Source organism: Tenrec ecaudatus, chromosome 14 (genome assembly GCF_050624435.1).
Source record: "Tenrec ecaudatus isolate mTenEca1 chromosome 14, mTenEca1.hap1, whole genome shotgun sequence".
In the NCBI taxonomy this organism is placed as follows: domain Eukaryota; kingdom Metazoa; phylum Chordata; class Mammalia; order Afrosoricida; family Tenrecidae; genus Tenrec; species Tenrec ecaudatus.
The window spans coordinates 74,225,593-74,239,306 of record NC_134543.1 but is presented as its reverse complement, the minus strand read 5'-3'; the positions used below and the strand labels follow the sequence as shown (position 1 = coordinate 74,239,306).

At 43.7% G+C, this 13,714-nt stretch overlaps 1 protein-coding gene and 1 pseudogene across 1 annotated transcript; both read right to left on the bottom strand.

Annotated features, from left to right (window-relative positions):
- Positions 1-6,322: 6,322 nt before the first annotated feature.
- LOC142425593 (small glutamine-rich tetratricopeptide repeat-containing protein alpha pseudogene) lies at positions 6,323-7,419 on the bottom strand (annotated as a pseudogene).
- A 4,409-nt stretch (positions 7,420-11,828) lies between these two features.
- Positions 11,829-12,857, bottom strand: GPR33 (G protein-coupled receptor 33). Its single transcript, XM_075532215.1, has one exon. It carries the CDS (start codon positions 12,855-12,857, stop codon positions 11,829-11,831), a length of 1,029 nt encoding a protein of 342 aa, XP_075388330.1.
- Between the last annotated feature and the right edge of the window lie 857 nt (positions 12,858-13,714).

The following is a 13,714-nucleotide window of genomic DNA, read 5'->3' as shown; positions in this document are numbered from 1 at the left end:
TTTTACAATCCATACATACATCATTTGTGTCCAGCACATTTGTACATATGTTGCCATTATCATTCTCAAAATACCTGCTTTCTACTTGAGCCCTTGGTATTAGCTCCTCATTTCCCCCCTCCCTCCCCACTTCCCCTCCCCCTGGACCCTTGATAATTTATAAATAATTATTATTTTATCATATCTTACACCATCCGATGTCTCCCTCACTCAGTTCTCCGCTGTCCATTCTCCAGGGAGGAGGTTACATGTAGACCTTGACATCTCTTTCCCCTCTCTCCCTTACCCTCCCTCCACCTTCCCGATATTGCCACTCTCACCACTGTTCCTGAGGGGCTCATCCGTCCTGGATTCCCCATATTTCCTGTTCCTATCCGTGCCAGTGTACATCTTCCAGTTCAGCCGGTTATGTAAGGTAGCATTGGGATCATGATAGTGGTGGGGATAAAGCATTCAAGAACTAGAGGAAAATTGCATGTTTCATTGTTGCTACACTACACTCTGACTGGTTCATCACCCCCTCACAGCCTTTCTGCAAGGGGGTATCCAATGTCCCCAAGATAGGCCCTGGGTCCCCACTCTGCTCTCCCCCTCATTCACAATGCTATGATTTTTTTTTTTGTCTTTGATGCCTAATACCTGATCCCTTCGATGCCTTGCCATGTCACAGGCTGGTGTGCATTTTCCATGTGGGCTTTGTTGTTTTTCAGTTAGATGGCCCCTTGTTTATCTTCCAGCCTATGGGACCCCAGATTCTATATATTTTGACAACTGGCCACCATTAGCTTTCTTCACCATACTTGCTCATGCACCCACTTTGTTTTCAGCATTCGCGCCGGGGTAGGCTGGTGTGCTTCTTCCTTGTGGACTTTGTTGTTTCTCAGCTAGATGGCCGCCTGATTGTCTTCAAGCCTTTAAGACCCCTAATGCTATATCATTTGATAGCCGGGCACCATCAGCTTTGTTCGCAACTTTTGCTTGTGCACCCACTTTGTCCTCAGCAATCAAGTTGGGACAGGCCGGTGTGCTTCTTCCATGTGGGTTTTGTTGTCTCTCAGCTAGATGGCTGCTTGTTTATCTTCAGGTCTTTAAGACTTCAGGTGCTTTATCTTTTGGTAGCTGGGCACTATCAGCTTTCTTTACATTTGCTTGTATACCCATTGTCTTCAGTGACTTCAGTTTTTCTAATAACCTGACATTCCTTGATGCTCACTGTCCTGACACGCTGAAGATAAAATGCGTGCATAAGCAAATGTGGTGAAGAAAGCTGATGGTGTCTGGCTATCAAAAGATATAGTTCCTGGGGTCTTAAAGACTTTAAGATAAACAAGCAGTCATTTAACTGAGAAGCAACAAAGTTCACATGGAAAAAGCATACCAGCCTGTGTGATCATGAGGTGTAGACGGGATCAGGTATCAGGCATCAAAGACCCAGAACAAAAAATCATATCAGTATGAATGAGGGGGAGCATGGAGTGGAGACCCAAAGCCCATCTATAGACAATTGGACATCCCCTTACAGAAGAGTCACAAGGAAGAGACGAGCCAGTGAGAGTGCAGTATAGCACTGATGAAACATACAACTTTCCTCTAGTTCTTTAATGCTTCCTCCCCCTACTATCATGACCCCAATTCTACCTTATAAATTTGGCTAGACCAGAGCATGTACACTGGTACAGATAAGAGCTGGAAACACAAGGAATCCAGATCAGATAAACCCCTCAGGACCAATAATGAGAGTAGTGATACCAGGATAGTAAAGGGAAGGTGGGAGGAGAAAGGGGAACCAATCACAGTGACCTATATATAGCCCCCTCGCAGGGGGGCGGACAACATAAAAGTGGGTGAAGGGAGACATAGGTCAGTGTAAGACATGAAAAAATAGGAATAATTTCTAAATTATCAAGGGTTCATGAAGGAGGGAGGGGATACTGAGAAGGGAAGGGGAAAAGGAGGAGCTGATACCAAGAAAGAAAATGTTTTGAAAATGATGATGGCAACATATGTACAAATGTGCTTGAAACAATGTATGTATGTATGCATTGTGATAAGAGATGTACAAGCCCCCAATAAAATGATGAAGGAAAAAATACCCCTGGCCTGGCCATTTATAAAACTCGTATTCCCATTGGGGGAGGGTGGAGGGAGCGGAGAAAATGAGGAACTGATGCCAGGGGCTTAGATGGAGAGCAAATGTTTTGAGAATGATGAGGGCAATGAATGTACAAATGTTCTTTATACAATTGATGTATGTATGGAGAGTGATAAGAGTTGTATAAGTCCCAATAAAATGATTAACAAACAAGACAAAACTCAGATTCCCAGCATCTTTTACAGCTAGGAGGCAGGTGAGCCAATGAGGCACCTTCAGGTAGGATTTCGTTATGGATATGAGCAATGTGAAGAACCAGGCTCTGCATGGATGGCTCTGGGGTGCTGGCAGAGCATTCAAGCACAGGAGTGTTCAAGCCCTAATTCAGAAAAAGCATCTGGCAGTAGTCATGGGTGCACCAAAACCAAGTTGCTGCCCTTGTGGGCTCTGTGATAAAATAGGGATCACGAAATGACAGTGACAGTTTCTTTAGACAGTTTTGTAGGATGTTTGGGTCATTGTAGGTGAATTCACATGCAGATTCAAGCCTGGGAAGTGCTGCTTTATAGCAATGTGTCCTCTCTCCCTGGGGGGGGGGGTGCATTTACACATTTTGTGTCCTCTGTTCAGCCATCATTCCTCTTCTTCATTTGCTCTGTATGTTTCAGTCAGATCATCTCTATCCAGGGAATCTTCTCTGACTCATCTAGCCTGTGATGAAAAAAAAGCCAAACTCAATGTCACTGAGTCCATTTTGACTCATAGCACTGCCCCTGTGGGTTTCTATGTCTGTACCTCTTTTCCAGAGTGGAAAGTTTCATCTCTCCAGAGGAGTGCCTGGTGGGTTTGAACTGCTGACCTTGTGGTTAGGAGCCCAACACATAACCCACGATGTCACCTGGGTTCCTACGGCTGTGATGATGGGGAACTTTCCCTTGTTACCCTAAACATGACATATATTTAGTACTATATTTACCTTTTTATTATTTTTCTTTCCTATTAAACAAGGGTTTTATACCCGGTTTGTACTTTATTTATTTATTTAAAATGTATTATTAATTGGGAGTTAATATGTATTTCATGTCATTCCATAGTTCAATCACCTCAAGCAGAATTGTGCAATTGCTACTGCAATCAATTTCCAAACATTCTTTTTCTTCCTGGATTCCTGACATCGTCTCCCCTTTACACCTCCCCCCACCACCATTGTGCCCTCCGCCCACCAAAACCCTTATTCTACTTGCTGTCCCTGTAGGTTCATCAATCCTGAGTTTCATATACTGAAAAACAGGAAAAAAAATATAACCCCAGAGGGTGACCTCCAATGGCATAACACCTCTGAGATACACCTATTATGAACAAACACAAACAAAAAAAACAAAACAAAACAAAAATACTCAAAATGCTGAAAACCTGATCAGGTCCAGCATGCATCAGAGTGGGGAATCAATGTTTGTATTTTAGAATCAAGCCGAGAACTTTTGAAAAATACAGATACTTGCTCCCCCCCCCGCCCCCCGATGGTGTTAGATTTCATTGGTTTGGGTAAAGCCTGTTATATAGTGTTGTTAACTGCTGTAAAATCAATTATCAACTCATGGTCACCAACAGACTCGGACTGTTGCGATGCACAGAGTCATCATTGGTGATATTCCAAAGTGGTTTGCCAGGCCTTTTGTCTAAGCCCTTCTCTTTCTAGGAAGGTGCTGAAATTTGCTGAAACCTGTTCATCATCACAGCAACCTGCAAGCCTCCTCTGACAGATGACTGGCAGCAATGTTTTAGGTGATTTAGCTGGGGATCAAAGCAGGTCTCCCTCATGTAAGGTGATAATTCTACCACTTAACCACTACTGTCCCACTTTCCCACTTGTAAGACTTAGACTATATATATATATATATGTGTGTGTGTGTGTGTGTGTGTGTAAAATCTTAGCTAAATTGAATGTGGACTCTTGCTATGAGCTGAAAAATCACTCAATGGCAGTGAGCTTGTTTTAATATGGAGCCAAATCTGGAACCACTGTGCTACATCTTAAGCTTCTTGATGGCAAGGATTGTATCCCAGACCTAACACCGTCCTATTACCTCTACTATTAAATTACTGTCCTCCGTAGTTTCTTGTGTGTGTGTGTGTGTATAAATGTCATCAGATTTGCATAGCAAACAGCACCCTAACTCCCACTTCAGCCCTTCTCACACTACATACAATACAGTTTTAGCACCTTGGTAGCCCATTTGTCTCATTAAAACAGAGAGCTAGTTCTGAAGGAAAGAAGTTGGGCCAGCATTTGAAACGCATCTCTAGTCACCCCTGGATTCTGCTCTTGAACGAATTTGATGCTGCTATAATGAAGCAGGTTTATGTAATCAGATGCTAATAAGCAACTTGTTTTGAAACACTGTCTCCACAAAGCAAAGACACATTATTTGCTTATAAACTTCTTGGATCCAAGGAATTCATAACAGTGAGGAGGTTGCTAATCCACCAAATGATAACCAATAGATTTTCTAAACATTAACTCTACTTTTATTAGAGGTTAAAAATACATTTACACTTATGTAGCATTTTATATTTTAGGAGTAATTTCATATTCATGCTCTCTTTGACAGCTATCTCCATTTTACAGATGAGCAAACAGACCCTTGTGAGAATGGGGTCCCGATTGTATTAGACAGGGTTCTCTAGAGATATAAAACCAGATTGCTGATAGTTATATATATATATACATTTATAAAGATATATAATACAAGAAATGAACAGTTAAATTATAAACATATATATATATATATAATACAAGAAACGAACAGTTAAATTATAAAGCAGTACAAATGGCTCAGTGCAACTGACTCCCATGAGACAGTTGTGAGACACTAGCAGTCCTTCAAATCTTAAGAGCCTCTAGGTAGTCCTTTGTAGAGCGAGAGAGAGCCAGGCTGTCCCAGCATAGACAGCAAACAGCAAGGCAGGTCACCAACTGTCAGCCAGGTCACCAGCTCAGGAGATGTAAATTTCAATCGTGTGGTCTTAAAGGGACACAGTCCACAGGATAGGCATCACACAGGTAGTGTGCCCTTTAAATTGAGGCACAGAACAAGCAAGGCAGCTGCACATTGGTCCGATGATTGAAGAGTGAGAGACAAGAAAGGTGAGGCTCACTGAGCCATTTATCTCTCCGCCCTTCAATTAATCCCACGTGTGCTTGGCACAATAAACTATCTCACCGATAGAACACCCAGCTAAAAGCGAAGTAAGATCATCACCATTCATCCACATCTCCTGATAATAAATTTGATAACTTACACTCTTGACGTGGATGCGGACATCTTCTCGGCACCTTGTTTGATGATTGCAGCCCAGAAGGTGACTTCTGGGAAACTCAACAGACTTAGTGGAGCTGGACTCAAAGCCCAGTCTCACGAGTTCCTTGAGAGGACCTCAAGCTGTAAGTTTAAGGTTTGAGAGTAGGAATTCCACCAAAAGATGACTGGCATCTATAATATTGACTATTTTAATTGCTACTGAAGGACCTTGAGCAATGGCCTCACCTTCATAGTCTGTAAAGTAGAGATCATAATGGGACCTACTTCATAGACTTGCTTTAGGGCTAAGTGGATTCCCTTAGAATCATGTCCGTGTGCAAGGTCTGATAAAAACCACTGTGAAATAAAAATCGGGTTCCATCCCATTATTTTTTTTCAAGGTCACAACGTCTATTTATTCCCGCCTGTGACACTCCTCCCCACAAGCTTTCTGGAGTGTGGGTACTGGCCCACGGTGGCTGCTGTCCTATTGGTCACCCAAAACACACCTCCCGAGCAGGCTCCCCGGAGGGCAGCCAGGCGGCCTGGCTCTCTGCCATCCTCGCTCCCTGGAGGCGGCTCAGGGGCTCGACCCTCTAGGCCCAGAAGGTGACACACCTGTCGGCCCAGGGTCTGTCCGCCGACTGACCGGAACGGTGACCCTTATGCCAGCTTCCAGGACAGGACGACGAGGAGAACGGTGAGTGTACCCTGAAGCGTAACTGGAAGAGATGTCACAGAATGTGGTCTTGGGTGCTCCTGCGGGGGGGGGGGGGGGGGCTCCGGAAAACAGCGAAGTGCCTAGGCTTCCTGGAGGCTAGGGGTGGGAAGAGGGGCTGTTGGGTGCTGGTTGGCAGTCCCAGCTGGCTGGCTTTCTCCAGAAGGATCTGGGGGCTGGGAGGGTGGACAGAGAGCGGGTGAGGGGGGGACACAGAACCCCGTCGGAACATGCAAGTCCAGCTGTTTGTCTGTTCTCGCGGACAGCCCCATTGGAGAGAAAGGGGGCGCGCTGGCGGCGTCCAGGCTGCGAAGGGCAGGCACAGTCCCGCAGGGCTGCGCGTCACTCCTGCTGCTCGTCGTTGCTGGCACTGGGGGTCCGACTGCGGACCTGGTTCCGGCGGAGCTGCTCTATCAGCTCCGGGTTCTGCTGCTGCATATGCTGCGCAAACTGCTGGCCAGCCTGGATGAGGCTGGCCAGGTCATTCTGAGAGGGGCTGGTGCCAGAGGTGCCCAGGGGGTTGTGGCTGCCGGAGATCACCCCAGACATGAGCTGCTGGACCTGAGGGTTGTTCATGAGGTTTGAAGGCATGCTCATGAAGCCTGGGTTGTTAAGCAGGCCGGCGATGTCAAAGGTGGCCCCCGTCGGGCTGGGTGCCTCCCTCAGCTTCAGCTCCGCGATCTGAGGTTTGACTTGTAGCTCTCATTGTCCCGATCCAGCTCCAGGGCCTTCCTGTAGTGGGTCACAGCCTCCGCGTGCTTGTTCAAGCTGGACAAGGCCAGGCCCATGCAGCCGCAGGCTTTGCTGTAGGACCGGTCTATGCAGATGGCACGCTCACAGTCCTGCACGGCCCCCGCGTAGTTCCCCAGCTTACTGTAGGCTGCGGCTCTGTTGCAGAAATAGACGGCGTTGGCGGGGTTGAGCTCGATGGCCTTCTCGTAGAGATGGATGGCCGCTTCGAAGATCTCCACTTTCATCTGCTCGTTGCCTTCTGTCTTGAGACGCTCTGCCTCCACTGAGTCCTCCTTGGAAGGTGGGGTCCACTCCTCGGGGATCCGCAGGCCAGGTGGCACCTCCTGGCCCGGGGGCTTGCCCGAAGCAGCTGCTTCGAATATTTCTGGTCATGTCTGAGGCAGCGCCAGCCCGTGGTCGTGCAAGGACACGCCAAATGCAGTCTCCAGGCACTGGATCGCCACCTCCAGTCTCTCTTGGGCGTCTGAGGAGGGCCCGCCGTGCCGGAGCTGGCCGTGCAAGAAGTGGATGATGGCATAGGCCAGGCGTTTCCTGTTGTCCATGCTCTCAGGCGGTCGAGCCCCGACCCCCATCCCATTATTTTATACTGAAAGTTGTTTTGTAGATCACACACTGTGATTGTCCATACTCAATTTCCCATAAATGTCTCTTACTGAGTGTCCATCATGTATAAAGTTATAGGAAAGAAATGTAATCTGCAGGCTTCTTTCAGTCTTTAGACAGTTCACAATCTATAAAGAGAGGAGGGAAAAGCACATAAGAGTGCCCCAAACTCAACAAATGTACAAATGTGCTTGACACAATGGATGGATGGATGGTTTGTGGTAAGAGTTGTACGAGCCCCCAATAAAATGATTTTTTTAAAAGTGCCCCAAACTAAACTTAAGAGGAAAAAAACTTAAAACATAAACTTAGATGACTGCAAGAAATGTTGCAAACTACTGACAACAATGGAAATCCCCCCCACACACAAAATACAGGCATTCCAGAGCACATTCTTCTGTCGCTATGGCAACAGGTCTGAGAAGGGAGACAAAAGACAGTCTGTGGTTGCCAGGTTCCCAGAGAACAGCTATGATTTCAAAGACTCGTAGTTTCCATAGGTAACTTTGGTAGGTTCTGCATTATAAAAGTCTAGTGGGCTTGTCAGAACCTGAGAGAGTACTGGGAGGGAGGAAACACACTCTCCTTCTATTTCAGGGGAACCTGATAATCAAGCTCACCCTTCTGTTCTGGGAAAACTGTTGGGTTCCAAAATCTTGAAACATGGTCAACGATCAAAGCTTTCCCCCATCCATGTCCCTCATACTCAGAGTGAGAGAAACCAAATTTTATGTCCCTCATACTCAGAGTGAGAGAAACCAAATTCTTATTGTTCAAGGAAGCGCTGATTCCAAGTTAATGAACAAGATTTCTAGGGTATCAAACTGCTCCTTCTGATCGATACAAAGTCGATGATAAAACTTGGTTTCTCTTTCTGTCTATAGCCTTTGTCTTGCTCACCTGGTGCTACTGTAACACAAATACCACGGTGCTCGTGGTGGCTAAGGTCTTAAAGAACAGATCCTGATTTTCTCGAAGTTCTGGAGATTGAAAGTCCGAATGAGGCTCTTGGCAGAGCTGATTCCACCTGTGAATCATCTCTCCTACTTTCTGGTGTCTGCCATCAGCCAGTGGTTCCTTTTCTCAGAGAGATACTCACGTGACCTCTGTATCGCCCCGTGTGTGCACCCATGTTATGTGTTTATGCTGCTTTTTATAAAACTCAGAGTCAATTAGAATTTAGATCCACCCTACACTGGTCTGACCTCAACCAACTGACTACATTGCTTTATGAAAAGTGATTACATTACATCATGTTAGCTTATGTCACAGATATAGGAGCTAGAATTGCAACGCAAATTTGGGGATGACATACTTCAATCCATAACACCTTTTATATGAATATAACTTATTTTGGGGATTACTCAGTAGCAAATAAGCCTGTGGTTAAAACTGGCTTGTGTGAAGCAAAGTGGCATGTGTAGAGAGTGAATGTGGATTGTGGTCTAAAGCTAGCCATGCTGTATCACTGGATGACCATAAATAAAGGGTAGCAGGTCAGTGGTGTTGTGGTCCCACATAACTTACAGTAGTACTTCCATTTACGCATTAAAAAACCCCTGAAGCAAAACTTGAAAATCAAGGAAGCCAAATGAATATTGTTATTGTGTTCTAAAATAATCTCACATTTCAGAGACAGTTTATTGGTATTTAAGAGACTTTAAAAATGTCTTTAAACTTGTAGTGGTTGGTGTCTTCCTGTCTAGAACAAAAGAGAAAATGAGAAACAAAGGGCTCAGAGAAGAAACTAATTTTTAGTACTAATAATCTACATAAACCACAGTATAATCTACCTGGAGACCAAAGAAATCTAGATGATGTCTGCCACCACTTCCATCCCTTCTGATCGGGGTGACAAGAGAAAATAACCCACGAGAGAAAATGTGGAACAGAACTCTAATGCATAAAGAGCTGAGACTTACTGGACCAGTGGAGATTGGAAAAGTCTCTGAGACTGTTGTCCAGGTAGACTCTTTAAACCTTGAACCTAAATGACCCTGTGAGGTCACCTTTTAGTTAATTAATAGATTGATTCATAAAATAAGTACTATTATCAACAAATACTGCAATTAAAAAATCCTCTATTTCATATCAAATGATCAACAATTACTCTAAATCAATTATAAAGGGGCAAGGGAACAGGGAAACCAGATTGCTGGAAAAGAAGCATCCAGAATGGAATCAATGGGAATGTTGATACATTGTGAAAAATATAACCAATGTCATTGAATAGATTGTGTAATATTTGTTAAATGCAAATCTAATTTGTTATATAAACATTTACTAAAAACAATCAAACATTTTGGGGATTTTTAAATTAATTTAATTAGGGGCTCATACAACTCTTATCACAATCCATACATACATCAATTGTGTAAAGCACATTTGTACATTCATTGCCCTCATCATTCTCACAACATTTGCTCTCCACTTAAACCCCTGGTATCAACTCTTCATCCCCGCCCTCCTCGCTCCCTAAAATATTATTTTAAGAAGGTCTTTGCATTTAAGATATTAAAGTATAATGTCTTTATATTTTAACACTGATATGACAAGATGAATGTTTTAACATATATATGTTAGACTTTGTTCACACCAATCAAATAATTTATGTGTTATCCAAGTGAAGGGATTCCTGTCCAAAGGTGTACTTGCTAAAAGATTCTGTGATAGACAATTCAAATCTATGAATATTATTGATATTTATTATTATTATTAGTATTCCGGTTGTTGTTGTTGTTAGGTGCTATTGAATGGATTCCAATTCATAGAAACCCTATGCTCAACAAAATGATACACTGCCCAGAGGGTGCCTACACCATCCTCCCAATCACTGCTGTTTGAACCCATTGTTGCAACCACTGAGTCAGTTCATCGTGGAGAATCTCTCCTTTTTGCTGACTTTCTACTTTACCAAATATGTTTTCCTTCTCTAGGGAGTGGTTCCTCTTGATGAGATGTTCAAAGTACACGAGACAAAGTCTCACCATCCTCTTATCTAAAGAGTGTTCTAGCTCTACCTCTGGGATGGATTTGTTTTTCTTCTGGCAATCCACAGGACTTTCAATACTCTTCACTAACACCAGCATTCAAATGCATCAACACTTCCCTGCTCTTCTATCTGTCCAGCTTTCAAAAAATCCGATGAGGCCATTGAAAATGTCACAGCTTAGACCAGTTACACCTTAATGTTCAAAGTGACATCCTTGCTCTTTAACATTTCAAAGAGGTCATTGAAGTCCAATTCTTTGCAGGTTTTTCCAGTGCAGTAAGTAATTTGATTTCTTGACTGCTGCTCCATGGCTGTTAATTGTAGATTCAAGTGGAAGAAAATCCTTGAGCTACTTCAATCTTTTCTGCTTATTGTTTCAGTTGTAAGGATGTCGGTTTTCTTTATGTTGAGGTGCAACCTCCAAATCTATAACGATGCCACAGAGTTCCCCATCCACCTTCCCTCTTGCACAGACACCACTGGATCTGCATTAATTGGATGTTGTTGGTGTCTCTCTTGGGAGAGGTATTTCCTAAAGCATAGCCATTGTCTTGACAAAATCCCTTTCCCCTTCCTGGGCATCAAGAGCCAGGGCCACATACTGTGCTGAAGGTATAGTGTGTACACAGTTGTATCCGTTTCCCAGAATTCTGGGGTCACACCTCTTTCTGGTGAGTTCCTTCCCCTATAACAGCATGACGAATCTAGGCAGGAGTCTTATCCACCTCAACTTGTCTTTCTAGAGCAGTTGGTTAAGGGGGAAGAAGTGTGTCATAAAAGGACTTTGTTATGTCTTCCAACCCATTCTCACAGCTAAGACATTTCATACTTTTTTCTAAGGATAAAGTGAAAAAAAAAAATCAACTCCCATGAATTAAAGTTAATTCTAGAAAAAAAAAAAGGTCAAGCAAGGCTTTTCAATGAACAAGTGAATTTCATAGTCACCACCCCCAGGGTTAATTGGTAATTGGCTACAGTAAGTTTTCTTTCAGTGAACTTTGACTCGAAACATATATTTTCAGGACATTTATTGTTATATTAGACTGTGATATAACAAGGTGGAAATGTGTGTCCTGTGGTGCAATAAGAGTTGTTTCGAATTGCTATCCCCTCAATATGAAGGAGCTGTAGGAATGAGATTTCTTTCTCGCTTGGATCTGGTATGAATTAAAAAGAGGGCTGAGGAGTTGGTAGTATAGCTTTATAATTCAAAGGTGAAGAATTATATTTACAGCATCACTTTTTTGGGCTTTCTTAGAGCCCTGTTTAATATTCATAGATTGAACTAAAGTACAACTTAGATAGAGCCAGAGAAAGCTCTCATGATAGAATTAATACAGCATCCATATTTGCCAGAGGATCCAAAGTTTAAAACAGAGCTCCAGAATTGAAGTTTTGTGTCCTTTCTGAAAAAGAATCCTCACTGAATGTTGACTCAAACAGGGCAAGAATGGATTCCTTGAAAACCTTTTTGAAGTTCTCCCCGATAAAGAGGTAGAGTGTCGGAGAAAAGACAGTATTGAACGAAGTGGTTATCACTGTAAGAATCAGAGCAAACTGAAAGTATATGGACCGGTCCTGAGTGAGAATTAAGCCCTGGAGTATATGGTAGGGCAGCCAACACACAAAAAAAGAGACAATGGCAGTCATCATGACTTTGAAGGGTTTGCTGGATTTCACCAGGCCCTTCTCTTTGATCTTGTGGGCTACTCTCCCGTAACAGACAGTGATGACGAAGAACGGCAGGAGGAAGCCCACCAAGAAGCGGCAGGTGAAACAGACAACATGAACCCGTTTCCTCAGTGCCCACGTCTCTTCGCTTTCCCAGTTAGTGGACACGGCGTAGTTATTTCGACAGATCACGGTTCCGTTAGGGTAATTATGCGTCTCTCTGAAAATCAAAAAGGGAGTGCTGAGGAGAGCGGCAAAGGCCCAGACTCCCAGGACGACGCTGGACGCCCTGCGGGGAGTGCGGTGCTGATGCGACCACACCGGGTGCAGGGTGAGAAGGTAACGGTCCAGACTGATGGCGGAGAGGAAGAAGACCGAGGTGTACATTCCCAGAGACAACGTACAATTGAAGACCTTGCACAGCGCCGTCCCGAAGGTCCAGTGGTTGTCCTGAAGGTAGCTGGTGGCCATGAACGGGAAAATCAGCGTGGAAATAAAATAGGAAAGGATGAGGTGAAAGAATAGGAGCGCGTTGACGGTCTTTTTCATTTTGAAGTGCAGCACCCAGAGGTAGAGGCCGTTGGTGGTGATGCCGATGATAAACGTGGCGAACAGAGGGATGGCAACCATCAGGCTGCTGGCTGCGGCCGGAACCGGGGGAGGGGGGCCGTTTCCTACTGGGGGAGAGGCGTTGCCGGGGTGACGCGGAGTGTCAATCAGCTCCATAGCTTCGTGTGTGCTGAGACACAGGGAAAAGAAGGACAAAGAGAAAAGAGGACAAGGCCGGGTTGAATGGAGAGATCAAGACAGTAGGTTTTGCACATTAGTAGTTCAAATGACAATATTTTAACAATGCCACACATACTATTTCTACAATAACAAAAAACTAAGTTGGTCATAAACGAAATGAAAAGGTTTAAGCAACATGGAATGAAAGTGGCAGATTCCGTGAAGAAGTGGGATCACGGGCCTTGCAACCAACAACATGAAACTACTGAGAATTGTTGAATGGAAAACTGATCTACTCTGTAAACTTCACCAACTCACAATAAAAAGTTTATATATGTTTCCATGAACTTTTTGAAGCTGCCTTGTATGTATTATCTGCCCCATCCCCCCAATGTCCATACTTTTATGTCTGACCAATTAAGATCAGATTAATTTGAGCATCAAAACTGGAAAGAATATAGAGGAAATGAGATAAAGGGAAAAAAGAAATATGGCTTGGGACATTTTGATAATTACTGGGTCATTAATTTAGGTAGCTAATGATATTCTATCTAGACATACTGGTAATTCAGAATTCTGACCCGTCCTGATAGGTTCAAGTTCTTAACAACAATGCAATACAGAATCAGCTGTACTTGACTAAAACTTACGGTAAACATTGCAAATGAAGTTGTTTTGAAAATCAAAAATAACAGCGATTATTGATCTTGTGAAGTTAGAATTAGATTGCTCATGAGTTAACAAAATAGAGCAAATGCTAGAATTTACTATCCTAACACTCATTACTTCACAATACAAACTGGTATTCACAAAGGGAGTCCTAACATTGTACAGGGGATCTCTGGGGGATGTAA